This window comes from Melopsittacus undulatus, chromosome 15 (genome assembly GCF_012275295.1).
Source record: "Melopsittacus undulatus isolate bMelUnd1 chromosome 15, bMelUnd1.mat.Z, whole genome shotgun sequence".
NCBI classification, from domain to species: Eukaryota; Metazoa; Chordata; class Aves; order Psittaciformes; family Psittaculidae; genus Melopsittacus; species Melopsittacus undulatus.
In genome coordinates this window covers 5,242,480-5,263,870 of record NC_047541.1, presented here as the reverse complement: position 1 = coordinate 5,263,870, position 21,391 = coordinate 5,242,480, and the positions used below count along the sequence as shown (strand labels likewise).

The following is a 21,391-nucleotide window of genomic DNA, read 5'->3' as shown; positions in this document are numbered from 1 at the left end:
TGCTTTTAGAGCTTATCTGATGAGGTATTGGGGCGGTTGGGTCCCGGGGTTCGGGGCTGGAGCTTGGTTGGTTAAGCTCCCATAAGGGGCTTGGTGTGTGGTAAAGAGCTGTGTTTGATTGCGCTTTAGTGAGACCCGGAGCATGGCCGCGGTTGTTTGGGTTCTTTAAGGGTCTTATTCTATAGAAGGAGCCGGGTTTGTGGGGCTCTCTTGGGCCTCCTAAAGGAGCCTTTTCTGTTGGGGTCTATGGAGCCCCAGTGCCCGGTGAGGGGTCGGGTCTATGGGGCCCCATTGAGCCCCAGTGCTCGTTAAAGGAGCCTGGTGTGGGGGGGGGGGGGGGCTCCTGTGAGCCCTGCTTGTTTGGGCCCTGTGCTCGGTAGAGGTGGTTGTGTTGAGCTCCAGTGTGCACAGTCAGTGGGCCCATAGAGGCTTATGGCACCTTAGGGCAATTGAGAAGCCCCAGGGCTCCATGAAGAGCCTGGAAGCTTGAACCTTGACAGCTTGAAGCATCCCTTAGGTGAGTCTCACTGTGGTCCCCTTGTCCAGCCATGCCAAGCCAGGGGCCATCAGGCCTCCATCGTCACCTGCTGCTGGCCCTGGGCGCTGCCCTGTGCTGGCTGCTGGCCCTGGGGCTCCTGCTGGACCTGCGTGCCCTGGGGCTGCTCTGCGGGCTCCTGGCAGCACTGGGGGGGTGGCTGGGCCCCCAGGCCCTCAGTCCTTCGGGCCGGCGCTTGCGGCTGGAGCGCTTTGTGAGCTCCCTGCAGCCGCAGCCCCGGAGCCCGGCGGCCGTGGGGAGGCTGGAAGGGGAGATTGCCAGCACCGTGCACAAAGTGCTGCGGGACTTCGTCTCCTCCTGGTACCGCACTGTCAGCACCGAGCCTGCCTTTGAGGCTGAGGTGGAGAAGGCCATGCTGGGGCTCACGGCCGAGCTGCGGAGCCGCATGGCGCAGGTAGACCGGCAAGCTTTGGCCCGGCGCTTGCTTCTCCTCTGTGGGCACCACTTGCAGAGCTACCTGCAGGCTCGGGAGGCTTTGAGCTGTGATCCAAAGGGTGGCCAGGCTCTGTGGCAGGAGTACAGCCGGCTGGCGGGGCCTCATCCTGCCCTGCAGAGCCCTGCGGCTGAGGTGGCCTATGCCAGAGCTGCTGTGGAGACCTTGCTGCAGGCGCTGGTGCCCCGGCCCCACTTGGAGACGCGGACGGGACGCTTCGTGGTGGTGGAGCTGGTGGCCTGCAATGTGCTGCTGCCGGCCATCAGGAAGATGGCAGATCCCGACTGGATCAACCTGCTGCTCATCGGGGCCTTCTCGAAGAAGCCACGGGGTGAGCAGGCACCTCCTGCACCCACAGTGCCTGAGGTCCTGCCTGTCATGGAGCACACGGACCCAACCCCTGTTGGGGTGCCCCCCTCCCCAAGGGCCACAGAGGTGCCCAAGAGAGAGGTAGGGGCTGCTGGTGATGAGGCAGAGGATGGGGGGAGCAGGCTGTGCCACACAGAGGAGACCTTCCTCCGTCCGCGAGCGCTGGGCTCCCTCTTTCCCTGCGAGGGTTTGGAGCTGGAGTCTCCTGCTCCTGAGGCAGGCCAGGACGTGGACATGCTGGTGCCATCCCCTGCAGGGGAGTTCCTTGAGGAACCCCTCCAAGTTGCCTCCACTGTTCTTGAAGGCCTGGATGTTTCAGGGGATGGTGTAGGGGAGCTGGAGGAGAGCATTGCCACCACCTCTGCTGTTGCATTCAGCTCCTGCCCAGACATCCAGATCGACCCTGCTGTTGAGAAGGAAGAAGAAGCAGCATCAGTTGTCCCTAAGAAGTCCTCCTCACAGAGGCCCTCCAGCTTGGGGAAAGACCTGGGGGCAGCAGAAGGCCCATCACAAAGCTCTCCAGACCCTGCGCAGCCTCTGTCCCTGCTCTCTTCTTCCCCAATGGCCTCCATCAGCACTTTCAGCTTTGAGCCCCTCAGCAGCCCTGATGGACCAGTGGTCATCCAGAACCTGCGGATAACTGGGACCATCACTGCCAGAGAGCACAGTGGGACTGGTTTCCACCCCTACACTCTCTATACTGTTAAGGTAAAGGCTCTCCCAGAACTCACCCTTTATCCAGGATCCCTATTCTGGCAGGGGAGCATGGGATGATTGATGTTTGGGAAAGAGGATTTGCCTTGTGTGTAGCTCTACAACAGACATTGGCAGTGGGGAAATACTGGCTTCAGTAGCTTGTGGTTGTCTGGATGTGGGATGGGGTCCTGCTCCTGGCACCAGTTGCATGGGGCTGGTTGGGTCCTTGATGCCCATCCTGAGGGCTTCCCAGAGGGCTCAATCTGCAGCATTGCTGAGGAGCTCTGCGGGGTCTGGGGCTTACAGGGACCACGGGAGGGCTGTGCAGGGCTCTGTAAGGATCACTGTTGCTTTCTCCTCAGTATGAGACAGCCCTGGAGAGCGAGAGCAGCGCAGGCAGCCTGCAGCAAGTGGCTTACCACACAGTGAACCGGCGCTACCGCGAGTTCCTCAACCTCCAGACCAGGCTGGAGGAGAAGCCAGAGCTCCGCAAGCTCCTCAAAAGTCAGTGTCTGCATCAGCTCCTCCTGCCTCTCAGCCCAGCCCCTGCTCTGAGCGTGTCCTTTGCAGCTCTGGATGCTGGGCTCTGTGGTACCTACGGGGGTGGGAACTCTGGGATCTTCTTTGTGTCCAAGAAAGTAGAGTAATATGAGCTTTTTAACAAAGGACAGTATGTTGTCTTGTGCTACTTACGTATAAAGCTTCACTGAGCTCAGCAGGTTCCTACCTAACCCTCTGCTTCTGATAGCTCTGAGGGTTTGGCTGGGAAATTGCTTTGCTGAGGACTTTTTGGGCTCTGAGTGCTATAGAGTCCTTGTGCTAAAGTGGTGTTCTTGCTGCCTTCCATTTGAAAGGTGAATGATGCAGAATCCAGCAGAACACGAGTTCTCTGAGGTCTCATTTGCCTACCTTGATTTGAGGGGCATGGAGATCATCTCAGGCCATACACCCATGCCAAGCAGTGTGTAGTGACAGCCTCAGCCATGAGGGCATTAAGGTTTTAATACACCTGTTGCTGTTGGGTTTGTTCCCTTTGTAGATATCAAAGGACCAAAGAAATTGTTCCCTGATCTCCCATTTGGAAACATGGACAGTGATAAAGTGGAAGCCAGGAAAAGTCTGCTGGAATCTTTCTTGAAGGTGAGATATTTGTTGTGGGCCTTTGTGAACTAGAAAGCCAGAGCCTGGGACAGCTCTAGAATGAGTGGAGCACATCAGGTCTCTTCCCAGCTTGCTTGTGTATAGCGTGAGTGGAAGTTGACTCCAAAAAGACCTAAAGCTCCATCTTTCCTTGCAGCAATTGTGTGCAGTGCCTGAGATTGCAAACAGTGAGGAGGTGCAGGAGTTCCTGGCCCTGAACACTGATGCGAGGATTGCCTTTGTGAAGAAGCCTTTTGTTGTCTCCAGGATAGACAAGGTAGACAAGTGGGAACTGGACCACTTAAAACTGCACCTAGATGTATCTTTTAGCCTGCAGTGTCTATATGTGGGTGTTGCAGGAGCAGCCAAAAAGGCTTGAATGCTCTGTGTAGTTGGGCTCAGCTTTTCTGGAAAGCCATAAAGCTACAAAGAAACTGGGGGTTTTAATAGAAAATAGAGCTCAAGCCTGAAAACTCCTATTTCTTCCTCAAGAAATAAGAATACAGGCAATAACTGATAGCACTTGTGGCTCTTGCAGATTGTTGTCAATGCCATTGTGGACACCTTGAAGACAGCATTCCCCAGGTCAGAGCCCCAGAGCCCCACAGAGGATCTCAGTGAGTCTGAAGTGGATGGAAAACCTCAGGCAGATGGGAAGAAGGGCAATAAGTAAGAGCTCCATCAGCTTCTGTGTGCTTTTGTGCAGAGCAGGGACTTCATACATACATACATACATACATACATTGTGGGAAGCACTGCCTTGGTGCTTCATGTGTTGTGGGTAGTATGCTGCTGTTGTACCCCAGCTTTCATGTGTTGAATAAGGGTAGTTGAGCTCTTGCTTTGACTAAAGGAGTTTCCAGGAGCACTGAGGCTTTCACACAAGGTGGGTTTCTGCGTGGGGAATTGCTTTTTAACCTGAATCCTGTAGAATGTGTCGAGGCACTGCACAAGGTACTGAAGGTTCACTCCTGCCTTGCCCATGTGCTTCACGCAGTGCCCTGCTGCCTTGCTCAGCCCACTGGAGTATTTCTTCAGTTGAAGGTTAAGCATCAGTGCTGCTCACAAAGGGTGTGTTTGGTGGTGCTGGCAGTGACAAGCCCCCTTGTGCTCATCAGTCATTGTTCCCTTGCACAAGGAGGGAAGGTTGCTCCATGAGCATGGCTTTGTTCTGGTAAATAGATGTTTTACTAGGAAAAGCTGCTTTGGGCAAAAAGACACACCAAAAAAGTACAAGTTTTGAAGCATCTTGGCTGACAAAGGCATTCCTGAATGATAAAAGAGGCTGTTTTCCAATTAAAACTACAATCCCAAATGCCCTTTCATATCCTTCATGTGTGTGTTTATCACCGGATTGCACAACCCTGCTGAGGGTGTTTCATCTCCGAGGCTTTTGTGAGCACCGTCCTGTGGATGCTGCAGTGCTCACACCTTGCTGAAGGGGAATACAACATGAAAACTTACACATAACACAGGGTGGATGTTATAAAGCCTCGCCAGGCCCATGTGTAACTGAGGAAAAGGATTTTAATGCTTTTGTTTCATGGTTTTATAGCCAGCTCTTAAGTTATCCTGGGGGAAGATGCTGTTTTGGATCTAATGGGATGTGTTAAGCTTGGATGTGACATGGGACAAAGAGAGCTGATCCCAGGTCTTGGTGGGGAACTCATCACTTGCAGCTTGTGGAGACAAACTGTGCTGTGTTTCTCCTCTTCAGGTCCAGGCTGAGGTTCTCATCCAGTAAAATTACTCCAGTGCTGGGTGTGAGTGAAGCACAGGACAGGATCGTGTACTCCATCAGGGAGAGCAGCTCTGTAAGTTGGGATCCCTCTTAAACTCCTTCCATGATCATAATCATTGCCCTTGTTGGGTGCTGGCTTGGAATAACCCATGTGTGGGGGGGTTGTGGCTGTTGCAGAAAGGCACTAAGCAGCCATGGGTGTGCTGTTGGCTACAACAAGGTGTAAACCAAGTGGTGGGAGGCTGTTTGAGCAGTGGAGACCATGTGTATCTGTTCAGCTCTGGCTGTGGCATTCATACACTGGTGTTTTTCAGGTCTCTGGCACCTTGTCAATGACTGCTATGGAGTCCTTCATCCAGAAACAGGAGAAGCTTCTGGAAGCACTCCCCAGGAAAGGCCCTGAAGGCGAGGGAGGCAGGAAAGCAAAGGAGAGATCCATGCAGGATGATAAGGATGGGATGGGCACATTGGAACAGGGGCAACATCCTGACCCAGGCTCTGGTGAGCTCAGCCCCTCTGTTAGTGCTTTACATATCCCCTGTGATGCTTGCTCTGGTCTTTGTTATTCGGTTGGCTCAGTTGTGTCACTGTAGAGCTTCACTTCAGGAGTACTCAGAACAGGCAGTGCAGAACTAAGTTACTTAAGGACACGCTGTTTAAAGTGCCAATGTTAAATCAAGCTCTTGGAAACTGCAAAATGGCCAAATTAGGGTTTCTTAGTCCCAAGTTAACCTTGATATGTATAAAGTATAAAAAGGCCTTTTGAGATGCTGTTCAGTGTGGCTAGGTTTGGTACATAATCCCAGTATAAGGCATGATGCTCCCTTTGTGCTTATAGATCCCTTCCCTGAAGCACAAAGGTGTTACGGCCCCTCAGAGTAGTTATAAGATCATCCTGACCATGAGCAAAACAATGTTCTCTAATCTCTTTCTTGGAATAGCTGAGCTGTATCAGCTGGAACTTCCCAAAAACTTCAAGCTTGGCAAGCTCAAGCTGCAAACATGTGCTTGTGACAGGATGGGTCTGGTATTCAAAGACCAGCTTGTCTTCGAACACAACCCCATGGTTGTTGTGGGGCTGCTGGGGAGCAGGACTGGAATGGGAGATGAGTGCCACAGTGATCCAGGGAGGCCAAGTTAGCTGAGCTCTGAAGGTCTGAGATGCTTCCCAGCTGAGCCAGGGCAGGCTGCTCTGGCAGGGAGAGGGGGAATGGATGTCTGCAGAGCAGCTGCCTACAGCCAGCGTGAGGAGCTGCTCCCTAGGGCACTTCTGGGAAGAGCTTGGCCAGCAGCAATCTGAGGAGGGGACTTGGATGCTGTGGGAATAAACAGAGCATGCTGATCCTCTTGGAGGTTCTGGTGGAGCTCAACAGCCTGCTCCAGGTCTTGCTCAGTGAAGTCTCCAAGGATGAAACAAGCGAGGAGTAAAGGCATGGCCCAAAGAGGTGCTAAATGTACTCACACCCTGCCTTTTCCAAGTGGAATGGCCTGGAGTTAGCCCAGCAGGGAGAGGAAGAGGAGGGAAGCAGAGGTGCTGGGGTCTAGAATCCCTTCTTCCCTTTAGCAGCAGTAGATAACAGTCTCATTGGTGCTTTATAGGCAGAGTGGAGGGTTAGAGTATAGGAAGCTGCTACACAGGAGCTGGCAGAGCCAAAGCAGTAGCCTCAGATTGAGATGCTTGTCTCAGGCAGGTTTATGGTACATGTTGAGGTTAACACCTGTGATGCTTTGGGACCAAGCAACATTAAAGTCATTCTCTGGGGTGTCAGATGTGCTTACACAGTGGGCTCTGCCACCCTCCTGAAGGGAGGATTCACAAAGAGCTTTTGCTGTCCCAGGTCTGTGTCACCAGGGCTATGTGTGGGTTTGGTTTTACCTGGTGTATCTGGTTTATCCAGATGGGGTTCATCCATCTTCCTGCTGAGGCTTGGATCAGCCACACGATGGCAGCGTGAGGACACCAACCGCAGCCTTGAGCTTGGAAAAGAGCATGTTCAAAGGGGAGTGGGGGGGAAAGAGAGCCCTCAGCAAACCTGGCCTTGTTTCTCACCTGCTTTGGGCCTGTTGCCATCCCTGTGTGTGGTTTGGGGCTTGACAATCCCTTGTCTTAACTGAGAAGGAATATGGAGCAGCCAAATGCTGCTGTGGTGCACCCCTTGGTAGGGAGGTTGGGGCTGTTTGGATGACCTGGAAATGGAAGAGTGACCAGGGCAGGTCACCTGTGTGGCACAGGGTGCAAGGCTGGGGAGAAGAGTACGTTTTGGATGAGGTTTTGCACCAGGTTTGCTTCATCTGCCCTTCCTCTTCCCTCCTAGCAGACTCAGAGACAGCTTTGGCTGACCTGGCCCTGGATGTGCTTCGCCTGCTGCTGATGGATCACTGGAGTTGGCTGTGCACGGAGAACATCCAGAAGGTCTTTCACCTGCTCTTTGGGACCCTCATTCAAAGGTAAGGCCTCAACAACTAACCTCACAGCTCTGGGAGGTGACGTTTGAGGGCTGCAGTCTTCAGTGGCAGTCGTGTGCACATAGATGCTTTCTGTCACTTCAAACAAGGCTCTGTTAAGATGCCAATGGATGTAGAGTAAATGTCTTGGAGCTTTGGACCAGAAGCTGTTTCCCCCACGAGCAGCAATGTAACTAGCAGGTAGCCTCCTGTCCTGATGAGTGGAAAGGAAGGATCCAGCCCTGGGAATGGGAAGCTCCAGGGAGAAGCTGGCCTCTTGGTCTCACAGTGCACAGGGGCTGAGCTTGTTCCTTGGACAAAAGGAGAGTAAACAGGCACAGGGAACAGTAACATGTCATGTAACACCTCAGAGTGTGGCCTCCCAGGGCCTTTGTCACTGATACAGCCTGCTCTGATCCATGGTGGGCCAGTTGTGCTGTGCCTTGGGCAATGACCCACAGATGTAGTAAGGAAAGACTTCCTTTCCAGCTGGGCTGGGCTTGCCAAGCTCTTCTGGGGCCAGTGCCTCTGTGTGGTAAGGCACAAGGCCAAAACACACAAACAGAGCATTTGTGTGTTCTTGTGTAGGTTGGGGACTATCACTAGCTGAGGGAATGGTCCTTTAGAGTACAAGGACACCCTTCCTGGCAGGACTGGGGCTGGGGGAGTCTCAGAGCAGTGCTTTTCCCACCCCTGTGCCCCCTATATTCCCTCACAGGCATTCCAAGCAGGGTCAGACTGTGCAGGGCAGCACATTAGAACTGAGCTGGTAACTTAAGCTCCTCTCAGCAGAGGTTGCCAAAGGGCTTTGAGGCTGCTTGGCCATCACTCCTGAATCTGTTTCTTGGGTGGGTGTTGCTCCCATTGCTCCCAAATGGGCTCTGGTCTCTTGAGGAATGAGCTGGAATCCAATCCCTGTGTGTAAGCATGGAGAGCTTGAATAGGGACATCATCACCTCCTAATATGCTCTGTCCCTGTCACACAGGGAGTCTGCAGCACTGACACGTGGCATTGGTATTTTCCACTAGAGACCTGTCACACACAGCACATGGAGAGTGGAGGAGCTCAAGTGCTGGTGGAGCAGGGAATGCGTTTGTAGCTGCCCCACTTCAATGGCTCTGGATGAAGTCACATGTGCTATAGGCAAACCCTTGGCTGGAGGTGATGTTGGGATGCCCTGTGACCCCTTAGTGCTGTGAGGAGGGTACAGATGTGACCTCTAGAACTAACCCCCCGTCCCTGGGATGGGATGTGTCACCTGGAAATCCAGCCTCTGTGCTGGTTTGCTGTTGCACCCTATCCCTGAGCCATGCAGAGGGTGGCTGAGACACCCTCAGTTTGGGTGTTAGGAAAGGGTTTGCTGCTGGATATACTATTGGCCAGCTTGTATGAGTAGCATGCTGCTCCTGCAGCCCTCCTGTAGCATCACTACCCCTCTACACCAAGTGTGCCTTGAGCCAGAGCAGGAGAACCAACACCAAAGCAGCAAGAACAAGGTCCAGCTTCTCTGGAGAGTGAGTCCTCCTCCCCTTTTGGGACTTGCAGTGCCCACTGCTGTGGCATGGAGTGATGATGGGACCTCCCTACCCTGTTCTATCCACTGTTCCCTGCATGGAGCATCCTACCACATCCTCTTTTCCCCCTCTTGTCTGTAGCCAAAATCACTGGAGTTGGAAGCCATCCGTCTCCTCTGGCTGGCACAGAGGAAGGTTGTTGTATGCCTGAAACTGGGATTGTTCAGTAAAAGGGAGGCCCTATGTGTGAGCCTACATCCATGTGGAGCTCATCCCATTATGTAACTGGGAATGATCCTTTCCTGGAGCCAGACGGAGAGGTTGGGTCCATGCCTATGAAACCGCTGCCCTGCTCCAGCTCTCTGCCCTCCCACAGGCTGGAAATGCAGGGCTCTTGGAGCAGGAGGCTGCAACAGGAACCTGGTTTGGCCCAGGGGAGGAGCTGGGGCTATTCTGGGCTCTGAGGGTGTTTGGTGGAGCAGCTACAAAGCATTTGGAGTATCTGTGAGCTGTTTAGAGCCTTGTGAGTCAAAGGGCTGTTAAAATACACGCATGTGACCCATGGCTCTGACCCTGTGCCCTGCCCTTGCTCTGTCCCCAGCAGCACAGTGGGCACCAGGTCAGTGTCATGCCAAGCTGGTGATGGCCACCACTGTGCCCTTCAACTGCTGCTGGGCTTCTCCCAGCTCTCCATCTGCTTTTCCTTCTGGAGGGGAGTCCCAGCTGTCTGTGTTGGGAGCACATGGATCTGCATTGAGGGTGCCTACAGATGACTGTCAGCTTCTAAGTGGTTTCTTTCAGGTTCTTTTAGTTCTGGTTCCCTTTGTGAGTGTGGCTGTCTTTGGCATGTTTTCCTTGCAGGGCTTCCTCTCTTGACCTGCTTTTCCTAAGGTTTGGAATATGGACAGGAAAACTGGGCTGAGTGGTCCTATGAGGGCTGTAGCAACAAGGGGTTGGCTTTGGTTTCAGGTGCTGGAGCTGGGTAAGGGCACAGAGAAATGATCATCTGCAGCCTGTTAGTAGGGCTGGGGTATCTGAGCTGTTGTTGCAACTTAGGTTTTGAGGGGATTGTGTTGGGGTTTGGATCAACAGGTTAAGTCCTGGTCTAAAGAGCAAACACTTTGACACAGACAAGGGAATTATGTGGGCAAGGGATAACCAAAGCATATGGAAGAAGCCAGTGCCATGCTTTGGGGTAAGTACAGGCAGGATGCAGTTGATGTGAACCCTGCTGGAGCCTGCAGGGCTCTGGGTTATCCAGATTTGGCTCTTTCCTGCACATTCAGTGCACCTTCAATGGGGAGTGCAAGGCTGGGGGAGTCCCATCACTTTGGGGTCTCACTTGGCTTCCAGCCCCACCAAGTGAGAAGCTCTTGGACTGATACCCATGGCCTGTGATGGACAAAGGTCCTGGGTTGTCAATTTAAGAGGGTAGCAAAGGGTCCTTGCAGCTAAGGCTGGGGTTCCTTTGGTAGTTCAGCTCCAAAAGATGCTGCAGCTTGTTCTCATGGTACATGTCCCATCCTTCCATCAGGGATGCAGCCCAGTGCACAAGATGGGTTCTGATGGGCTGGTACTGGGGCTCAACCCTGGGTACGCCCCAGGCTGCCTTTGCCTTCAACCTTTTGCTGTCACTTTGGCTTCAGGGTCAGGGATAATGGCACTTGTGCAATTGCTGGTGGGAGTGAATGAGCTCAGACCTTTGGGAAGCTGCTTTCCAGGTGGTGGGGTTGTTCTTTTCCTTCTTCCTTGATCTCTGTGCCAACAGCACTGGCCAAAACTAAGACCCTTGGCAGCCTCCTTGGTGCTCTTGACATGAAAGTGCCACCAGGATGGAGTGTTGCCTGAGCCTCTTCAATGTCCTTGAGTAAACCTGCTCCTTCAAGCAGCCAAGCACCTGCAGCTCCAGGCGTGCTGGGAATGTACTGGGAATGGGCAATGGATTCAGGCCAGCACTGGTCATCTGGAGCCCTGCAGGGGCAATCCAACAGCCAAATGCTGAGCCACACCTCCCCTCAGTGTGGCTGCTCCCACTCCTGCTTCAGAGCTTGCACATAGCTTACACATAGCTTACTAGTCTGTGTGGCAAGGGGTTGTAATGGGATGATGTGAAGGCCTTTTCCAACCCAAACCATGCTATGATACTCAGAGCTTGGGCAGCACATGGCAGAGCCAACCTGCAGGTGGAATGAGGAAATCCATCTCCTTCTGGCTTGCTACCTGGAGGAGGTGGTTTGGGCACATGGAGTAAGGCCCTTTACAATCATGCATTGAGGGGCTGGCACTAAGGTGCAGCAGTGCAAGTGGGAACCCCAGCCAGAAAGCCAGCAATAGGGCTGGTATGAAGGGGAGCCAGCCTTCTGGCATCTTCCTCTTCATCTCTGGCTTTAGTTGGGTGTATTGTAGCTGCAAGGAGCAGGAGGAATGGCAAAAGCAAGCTGTGGGACTGTGTGTGGATGTCAAGTAAATAAAACCCAGCTTGGAAATGGGCCTCAATTCACTTGTCTCCAAACACCTGGAGATTTTGGATCTGCCTTGGAATCTCTATCCCAAACAGTGTGTTTTCCTCTTCTAGAAGCAGTATTCTTCCACTAGAATGAAGAATCTAACTCTGCTTTGCTAACAGTTGCAACACTTTTAACTGCATCCCTCTTTTGATTCCATTTCAGCCATTAGATCCATGCCAGCTTTCTTCTGAGGTTTAAAGTAACCCCACCAAACCCCAAAGCCTCCTGTTTCAAAGAGAACAAACAAAAGGATTGAGAGGAGCTCATGTCTCCTTTTGTGTTGAGTTCTGTGGACTTTGTGGAGGGTTAAGGGTGGGTTTATGCAGCCTTCTCCAGCTGAATCAGCCCAGCTCTCAGCCTGGCTCCAGAGCAGAGCTGCTCCAGCCCTTGCAGCATCCCCATGGCCTCCTCTTTCCTTGCTCCAACAGCTCCATGTCCCTCTTATGTTGTTGCCCCAGAGCTGGATCAGGACTGAAGGGGGCTCTCACAGAGCACAGCAGAGGGGGAGAATCCCTTTATTCCACCTCAGTCAACTCCTTGCAGCCTAATTCCTCGCTTCCTTCAGCAGAGCTGTGCTTGGGAGGCTGGTGGGATGCAGTGTGTGAGGGGCAAGCACTGGGTCACTGCTGCCTCACTGGTCAAATACTCCATCAGTGTGCTCAGGCAGGGATACAGGACGTGGTGTTCACAGCGTATACAACTAGAGATGGTTTATAGAGCCCCATTTCCAGTAAGGAGAGGAGGAGAGTTTAGTTTACTCTTTGCCTCTTTCTTTTTGGCCAGGAGTTGAAAAGGACTCGGGGTGCTTTGTATGCTTTGATTTATGGAGAGCTTTTTGTCCTTGCTGTTTCCTTCCTCAGTGAAGGGTTTACCATGGACAAGTGTGGCTTTGCTTTTGAAGGTGGTGGAGCTGAGTGGGGGGCTCTGCAGGGAAGGCAGATGTGGGCTCATGCAGGAGGGGGGGAAGCTCTCCGGTTGTGTGTTTCCATTCTTCTCCCTGTGTTTTCTGCAGCTTGTTCTTTGGGTTTCCAAGGTTTAACTCCCATCTTTTACATCCAAGCCCTGCAGTGTTGCTGAGCCCTTGAGTGAAGGATATTCTTGTGGTTTGAGGCACAATTTGGGGAGGAATTTGGGGGGACAAGCACTGTAAAGGGAAGGATGGTGATTTAAGTACCAGCCCCTCTCCATTTCCTAAGAGGCACAGGCTTGGATGCCTTTTGCATTTCCAGATGCTGCCTTTTCCTTAAATCCTTTTAGGTCTTAGGGGCCTTTGAGCTCCTGCTTAGCCATGGTAACTGCCCTGAGGGAAATGGAAGCCTTCTGGGATGGCAGGGTGTAGATATTGAGCTGGAATTGCTACTGTTTTGCACAGCTTGTGCCTAGTTAGTTAGTTATACATCTAGAGCAGATGAGGAGAGGTTTTCTTGTCCCTGTCTGATTGTGGTCTCCAGTTTGTGTTTGTCTAAATCATTGGGATTCCCAGTTATGGGGGATTCACAACTGCAGGTCCATTGTTCTTTTCCAGCCTAACCAAATCCAGCCTTTACTTGCTGAGTTGAGCTTGCTCTATCTGCAAGGTGAACCATATGGGGCTTCCACTTGAGAAAGTGCACCCAGCTCACAGGAGGCAGGTAAAAGCACATCCATACATTGTATTCTGCTTCTTCCTGACTCTTAAAGTCTGCCTTTACCCTGGCCTGCTCCATCTTAGCAGCCTGCATTGCTGCTGGGTGCCAGAAGTCATCCAAGATACATCTCCCCCAGGCCTTTTTTCTCATTGCTGGGGCATTTCTGCCTTTTCTATCTTAATGAACCACTTCATCTGGTTTTGGAGTTCAAGCCTAAGCCGTGGCATTAAATCAGCTCTTTTTTAGGAGTCATTTCGTTCCTCCAGCAGCAGCTATTCCAAAGAGGACCCTTACAGCATGGGCAAGTTATGCACCCCCAGGACTTTGTAGCCTTTGCAGTCTGTCTCTTTGCCTTGGGCATTATCAAAGCATTTGCATGTCTGAGCCCAGGAGGTCACTTGGTCTATTTGTGGTCTCAAGTGGAGTGTAAGGAGATGGTTTGGTGATGGGTTTATTTTGCTTGCTTTCTTATTAAGGCTGGTTCTTCATGAAATAGCAGAGTGGAAATAGTAACTCCTCAGCCATCCAAATGACTCTATTTGTGTTTCTTGCTGGATTTATTTCTACCTGGAAGCGGGGGGGGTGTGTGCTTCTATGTGGCACATGGATCTCAAATGCTTAGTCCTTTAATAGTACTAAGCATCATCTGTGATCTGCTGGCAAAGGTCAGCTGTGGACCAGCACATAGCTGGAGTTCCTGGGTGAGAAGTGTGAGCTGTTACTCCTGGTCCTGGGTCTCTCAGATGGAAAGTCATAGGACAGAGAGGAAGGCTCTTGGTGGCAGGTTACTGTTTCCTTTTGGAGGATCTGAGAGCATCAGCTGCTCTCCCATGGATGCTGAGCCAGATGGACCAGTCCTGACAGTTCTTTTTCCAGTGCATTTGGAATGGATCCAGGCCCTGATAGACAGGAAACAGGGAACCTAGAGCTCAGTTACTCCTTCCACTTGTGCCCACTTTTGATTTCCTTATCTTTTTCTTGTCCCCTTCCCTGTCTGGTTTCTTCTTTGTATGTTTTTGATGGTGTTTTCCCCTCTTCCTAGCAGTGAGCATCCTGCAGCTTGAGCATCATGTGGTGGACCACATCAGCCTCAGGAGCATCCACACAACACGGGATAAAACCAACAGAGCCCTTCTCAGTTCTTGCTCTGTGCTTCCCAAAGCACAGAGAGCTGCCAGATTGAGTCAGGAATCCATCAGGGGTGTTTGGGTGGCTTTCATGGAGCTATAATGATAGGTTGGTTGTGCAGGCCCTTCCAGCAGCTGTCAGCTCAGCCCACTGAAGCTGACAACCTCAGACCTGCTGTCTTCTCCAAGTTCAGTTTGAGCTCACTGTTGCCTTGGTTTCTTGCTGGTTTAGGAGCACTGCTAAGACAAAGCAGGATGACTTGCTTCCTGCACTCTTGTAGAGCATGGTAAGTGACTTGCTGAGATGGAGTGCGAGCCAATGTGCAGTGTGATGTCCCTCGATGCCTGGTTGCGCTGTTTGCAGTTCTGTCCCCAAGTCTCTGAACTTGTGTTGCTCATCAGATGGTTTCTCAATTAGGAAGAGCAGGTTGTATAAGAAATCATGTTAATGAAAAAGCCTGATAATGAAAGCTCTTGCCCCTGGAGGAGGCTCACTTTAACATTTGAATTTGGTTGGGGATTTCACATGCTCCAGGGTGTTAAACTCGAGTGCTGGCTGGAGATAAAAACCCTTTAAGCAACTGGATTTTAAACAGGCAACACTGATGGAACATTTTGTCCTTTAAAACAGGTAGAAACTATGCTTTGGGTCTCTGACACTGTCTGCTGGTTACATAGAGCTGGGCACTAATGTATCACCCCATTTCCAGTGCTGTTACTGGGATGACCGGGAGCATTACCCTTGCACCAGTAAGACCTTGCTTTGAGATATAACAGCTCTAACTGCTGCATCAAGGCTCACTGTCAGGTTCTTTGATGCTCTCTGTTTCTCCCACCCCATTTCCTAGGTCTGCATCCTTCAAGCCTTGCAATTATGCTGAAGAAGGGAGCATCTTCCTGCAGCCTCGGTCCCAACGATCACTACCTGCTCTTCCTTTGCCCCTTTAGGTGCTGCTATTCCAGCTCTTCCACTCGTGGTGTCCCAGTTGTGTGGGGAAGGAAGCCCTTGGCCTGGCTGCCTCGCCTCAGAAGAATGCAGACAGTCTGGCAGAGGGCAGGTTAAATAAAGTTTGCCTTGGCAGGGCCCATGCTCTTGGATGTACTATGAGCTGCCGGGGCGGAGTGGTGAGGGAATTGCAAGCACGAACACAGGCTGCCAAGAGGAACGGGGCTCCTGGCCCTGCTTCCCGACTGCTCTCCCATGGGACTCTTGAAGTACTGGCCACATCACAAGCCTTATCTGTATGCCTATCCCAACCCCTTGCTGATGTTCCCTCTTTGCTCTGGAGCCTCCTGCTGATGATGAGGATGCTGCCAGCGGTGCTGCACCACGGAGTCCTGGTCTTGCTAAATGGATGGGGACCCTCCTGGTGGGCTCTGTGGCATCAGGGAGTCAAATCCTTATTGTAGGGGGAAGGATTTTAGGCAGTGGCAGGTGTTGGACTGAAGGCTGTAGCTTTTGCTGTGACATGGGGAAGTGATTTCATGTCTGGGCAAGGGGGTCTGCACCACTGATTTAGTCACAGACTGGTTTGGGTTGGAAGAGATCTTAAAGCCCATCCAATTCCAGTCCCCTGCCACAGGCAGGGACACCTTCCACTGGAGCAGCTGCTCCAAGCCCCTATGTCCAACCTGGCCTTGAGCACTGCCAGGGATGGGGCAGCCACAGCTTCTCTGGGCACCCTGTGCCAGCGCCTCAGCACCCTCACAGGGAAGAGCTTCTTCAACCTAACCTCAGCTTGCCCTGGTTAAGCTTAAACCAAGGGTGTAGAATCAATCCCTTGCCAGCACTTGGGATTGGGGGTGTGGACACATCTCCCCTCTGCAGGCTGCAGATGCCTCCCAGCCCTTATCCTGCAGCCTCAGGATGTGCAGATTGTTCCTGTTCAAAGGGTCCAGTCTTGACCCAGCACTTTCATAGGCAGGTCCTGAGCTTTCCTTTTAATAGACATGCACCACGAGGATTGGGGTGGGAGCAGGGGTGAACCCATTGCCTGCCACTGGTGGATGGGGCAGGGCTGGATGTGAGAAGCAGGATAACAGTGGGGGGGGACTGGTGAAAGAATCAGTGCTTGTCAGAACATGTTCACATCCTTCCAGGCAGTTATAGGGCTTGTTTCAGAGTTAAAACACTACTGCCTGCAGCTCTCTGAATGGATAGAACTTAGGAGGTTAAGGCCAGTCATACCCTTCAGCCATGCTCCCTTTGGGGACCTGTTATTTGGTTGCCTGTGGACAGAAGGAGCTCCCTGTGGCTTTTGCTTTTCCCCTGTAACTTTACAGATGCTTGTCTGTAGATAAGGGCCATGTGTCTACTTCTGGTGCATGGGGAGACTCAGCCCTTGTGATATGGGTGTATAGGCTTGCAAACTGCATGGGGGCTTCCCCAGTGAGCTGCTGTACCCCTCTAGGACCCTCTAGGTACAATGGTACCAAGCCTGACTATTCCCTACCCTTCTCTTCCCCTCTGCCCACAGGTGGCTGGAAGTGCAGGTAGTGAACCTGACCTGCACCCAGCGCTGGGTCCAGTACCTGCAGTTGCTACAGGAATCCATCTGGCCTGGAGGGCTGTTACCAGCAGTGCCCAAACCAGCCAGGACAGAGGAACAGAAGAAAGCAGCAGCAGAGCAGGCCCTGCAGAGCCTCATGGGCATCTTGCCTAGTAAGTGTGTCCCAGGGATGTCATCTACCCTTGAGGAAGGAGCTGTTTGCCAGGCTGGGGAACCCTCCAGTGCATTGGTTAAACCCTGAGGAATGCTCATGGCCTTAGAGTTGCAATGGTTTCCTGCAGGCAAAAGCCACTTTTCCAGTTGCATTTAGGGAGCAACACAACATAAAGAGACCCCACGTGTGTCCTGGTGGTTCCCAGCTGAATGCTGATGGGGCAGTTTCATGCTGAGGGTGGGCTCAGGAATGACAGTACCACATTGTGCTCCCATCTGCTGCCAAAGGGTTCCATTGCTGAGAGGAATCAGAAGGAAAAGCCTTTGGCTTCACTCTAAAGAGCGGCTTTTCCAATTGGGTTGCAGTCCTGCTGCAGTGGATTCCCTTCCCTTGAAGCTTGACACAGGGACCTTTGGCCTTAAAGCAGCTGCTGCCTAATCCATGTGAGTGTGCTCTGAACTTTGAGCTCTTTCCTCCAGCATAAGAGGCTTTTACTATCCTTTAGGGATGAAAAAGCACTACCAGTAGATGCCCTTCCAGCCTGGAATGCTTTCCTGGCATTCAGTGCTGTCCTTGGCTGGTTTTTGTCATGGTAATGCTGGATGGGAGATGCCTCAGGCTTGAAGCACCATCATAAGCTTTGATTTAGTATCCATCAGCTTCAGACTGACCCAGTTTTACTTGTGTGGAAATGTGCCATTCCTAAAACTTCCTGTGTCATTGACAGATGTGGTCCAGGAAATCCTTGGAACCAGTAAATGTCGGAGGAGCTGGAATGTGGTCCTGGAGTCCCTGAGCCAGCCTGTCATCAATAAGTACGTGGATTATGATCTCTTTACCCTGATAGTCTTTGTGATAGGGGTTGTAAGCTCCCCTGAGGCCTTCACTGTGACATGAATGCTGCTTGGCACAGAACACATCTGGCTCATGAGGGTAGATTTGGACTGTCAGAGGGCATGTGGCTGGCTTAGTATGAAGATGCATGTTTAGGACCTAGGTCTGGCTGAAGAACACGGAGCCAGTGTTGTTCATGAGTTTGTGGGTATCAAGGGACTGTCAGAGTTAGGATGCTCCTGGTTTAGTTTGGTTTCAGCTGAGCTTAGCGAGCTGTATTTGTGTTTGCTGTATACCCAACACTGTGCAAAGCAGGGTGATGAAATCTGTGCCACCTCACTCCAGGAAGTGCCTTTGTGGCCCAACACCCACTGCTTTGTGGGGTGGACAGAACCTGACCCATCCCTTCAAACCCTGCTTCTAGGGTACCACATCCTTGGCACTCAGGATACTTCTTCCTTGCATGAGCTTTGGCTTCTGCGTGTGTGGAGCTGCTCTGCCCTCACCAGCCTCAGCTTTGTCTTCTCTCCCTTTCAGGCACCTGGTTTTCTGCCTCTTGGACATCCTGCTCGAGTTCTTGGTTCTGAAGGGCTCCAGCGAGGAGCTTGGGACCTCACCTGTGCCACCATCAGCCTCCAGTGGCCTGGACAAAGCCCATTGAGCAGGGCTGTTGTAGCCAGCAGTGGAGGAGAGAAGCAGCCACTGGCATGGGATGGTTTCATTTTCAGTGGTCACTGAACACAGCTGGGAGCTGAAATGGTGCAGACAGTGCGAAATGAGGCTGCTTCCAGGCTTCTTGTGGCTGGGTAAGGGATTCAACCCAGTGTCAGGGGCTGTGTAGCATCTGTCCCATTGTTGGAGAGCCTGCAGTGAAGATGCCTGACCTGTACTGAGCTGGACACTGAGGAGGGTCCTCAGGCTGCTCTCAAAGCCTGTTGTCTCACTCTGTGTTTCTAACATGTAAAGGCAGATGGCAGGTAGGGTTTGTGTCTGGCATGCCATCAAGACTTGATGGGATGGGATGTGGAGGATGTTTCTCCAGGAGGACCACATGCTCTCTAAGCAGCCTGCCCTCTGCCTCTGCCACATTATCTCCTATCAGAAGGAAGCATGTGGAGCTTGGGAATGCGGTGACAGCCTTGAAGTGAATGCTAGGGACCTATCCCCACTCTCCAGAGAACTGGGAGGTGGGAAGCAGTGCAGACATCCAAGCTGCTCTTCTGCTTTAGGGACCAAGATATGCTCCTTCCCACTGCCACTGCTCCTCCATGGTTGTGCTCTGGCATCTCTTGCTGCCTGAATAGCAGGGTACAAGTAAGATAGGCTGTGGTCCTGATGGAGAGAGCTGTCCCCAGGCTCCAGAGGGGTCACCTTGTGTTTTGCCTGCTGAGTCATGTTTTGGGTCCCAGAAGCTGTCACTTGGAATGCACAGGAGAGAAGGAGCTGCCCCATGTGTGACACTTCAAGTAAAGCAGCCTCCTGCACACAAGTGCTTGTCACAGCAAGCTGTGGAAGAGGAGAGAGCACCTCTGAGCCCAATAGGAATACCAGAGGCATGGCACAGAGCACAGTGATGGGCTTGAGAGCATCACCTCAGCTCTGTTCATTGCTGTGTCCCCATGCCTTGCTGCAGTGTGCAGGGGAATCTGCTCAGGTCATGATGCCCAGTGCCAGCCAGCACAGGATGAATGGCATGGCAGCCTGCTAGCTGCTTTCCCAGCTCATCCAAGGCCTCAGTGGCTCTGCAAGCTTATGCTGCCTGCCTGGCAGGTCTGGGACAGGGCACATGGACACAATAGGCACCAACAGAGCAGTGTGGGGACTTGTTCCTGGGTGAAAGATGAACTGAGCAGTGCTAAAGCTTCCTCATGGATAGGGCACTGCTCTTGGTGGTCTCTGCACATCAGAAGAGACACTTCAAGAGGGAAGCATGCAGGATCTCAGCTAGTTCCCATGTTCCCATGCCAAACAGTGCATTCCATCAGCACAGCTCCTCAGACCCGGATACTCAGTGGCATTTTTGGAGAGCAACATGGAACTCCAAAGTGCTTACTGCTAGAATTACTACAATGCTTACTACATTCTGCTTCCCAGAGACAACTGCTTAATGATGGACACCCATAGTGTGTGCTGCTTCATGCTTCTGGTGTGTGAAAGTACAAGGAAGGATGAGCTTGCTGCCAGCATGTATGTTTTTAGGGAGCTCTAAGGCCATCCCAAGACTAGGCAGGATCCAAGGTAAAGAAGCAAAGGGATTTGGCATCATTCAGCAGTGATGCTTGTGAGATGGTAACTTGCTACCTGCTTGGAAAAGGAGGGAGTATGGGTTAAGTAGCTTAGGAGCAGATTAGGCAAAGCATTGGAGAAGGTCCCAAATGACCAAGTAGCAGGATGGGAAGCAGGACTCCCATATATCTTTAAGCACAGTGTGTCTTTCACTGCCAGGCTTATTTCCCTTCTTGCTCTTACTACTTCCATTTACTCCATCAGCTCTTGAGGAGTGGGAGAAGGAGCCCCTTTGTGGCCCTGTTGAGCTTGGTGCCTTCCTAGATGCTTGCCTATTGTTTCCATATGGATTTAATGCATTTGGAGCTCCAAGATGGCAGTCATGGGTTTTGGGATGTCACCAGGAGGTTAAAAACCATCATTCAGAGATGGACTTCACAGCATGGCAGTGGATGTGGCTTTGGAAGGATGAGCTTGCACTTCTCCTCCACTCAGCATCCCTGCTGTGCACCCTCATCCCTGATACAATGCCCATAACCCAATGTTCACCCCCCCTGATGGATGTAAGGGGTGGTTTCTGCTCTCAGGCTCTGAGGAGTGCAGCTCCAGAGCCAGTGCTTCACTGGGATGCTGTGACAGTGAACAAGGTTTGATCCCAACGAAGGGCTGCAGGCTGCTGTTACGTTACCTATAGAGCAGTAAGCACTTCAGTTGGATGCTCATCTGTGTGCACAACACTCATTGCAGTGCATAGAGCTTCAGGACCCCACTGTAAGTTACATAGGAGTTGTGTTGAGCCAGAGCTTGGTGTTTTGGGGGTAAAGAGCCACCATGCACTGACTCCCTGTTGTATTTCCTGTGTTCAAACCCTTATAGCAGGTATTTGTGGTGCAATGCTTCCAAGTCTGTGGAATTGCCCTGTCTGGAAAGCCTGTTTTATTAGGAAATGGGGAGCAAAGTGATGCTCCCGAGTACTTGTAACTTATGTCTCTGTGTACAATAATACCACCTTTCAAACTTGTTTCTGTGTTGGGGTTTAAAATGGGCCTTGGCTACTAAACTGCTTGTAAGCCCTTGGGAAGAGAAGAGTAAGGAGGGGGAGAGTGGGAGTGTGGGTGGCAATGGGGCTGGGATGCTCCTGGAACTCAGTGGCACATACATGGCAAAGACCCAATTCCTTAGGAGCTAGGTAAGGAATTGGGATGGTTTTCCCCTTTCTGGTAGCATCAGGATTGCTTTTTCCTCCTTGCCAAGCAAACTCCTGGATTAAGGCTCTCCAGTGAGTGTGAGAGCAGAGATGTTTGGCCTTTCTCCTGCAGGGAAGTGGAAGCCACCCAGTGTGGTGCAGCCCCATCTCCACATCCCTTGGGCCCTGCTGCTTAGGAAGCTCCCCTTGCTATTGGGGCTGGAGGAGGAAAACTGGGAAGTGAAAAGGAAATGAAGAATGCCTGAAAATGAACAATTCCATGTGAAAAGTGAAATATTACATTGAAGGAAAAGAAATAGAGGG

General features: G+C 51.9%; 1 protein-coding gene across 2 annotated transcripts; it reads left to right on the top strand.

Annotated features, from left to right (window-relative positions):
* Positions 1 to 341: 341 nt before the first annotated feature.
* SNX19 (sorting nexin 19) lies at positions 342 to 19,717 on the top strand. 2 transcript variants are annotated; one of them, XM_034069554.1, is made up of 11 exons: positions 342 to 2,066; positions 2,417 to 2,558; positions 3,094 to 3,194; positions 3,352 to 3,471; positions 3,733 to 3,863; positions 4,912 to 5,008; positions 5,250 to 5,436; positions 7,254 to 7,383; positions 16,635 to 16,819; positions 17,549 to 17,636; positions 18,193 to 19,717. In XM_034069554.1, the coding sequence occupies exons 1-11, from the start codon at positions 549 to 551 to the stop codon at positions 18,314 to 18,316; spliced, it is 2,823 nt and encodes a 940-aa protein (XP_033925445.1). In that variant the 5' UTR covers positions 342 to 548; the 3' UTR covers positions 18,317 to 19,717. The 2 variants fall into 2 exon arrangements, with proteins under 2 accessions (XP_033925445.1, XP_005142861.3); XM_005142804.3 differs by lacking the exons at positions 16,635 to 16,819; positions 17,549 to 17,636; positions 18,193 to 19,717 and adding an exon at positions 12,928 to 13,040.
* The last annotated feature ends 1,674 nt before the right edge of the window (positions 19,718 to 21,391 follow it).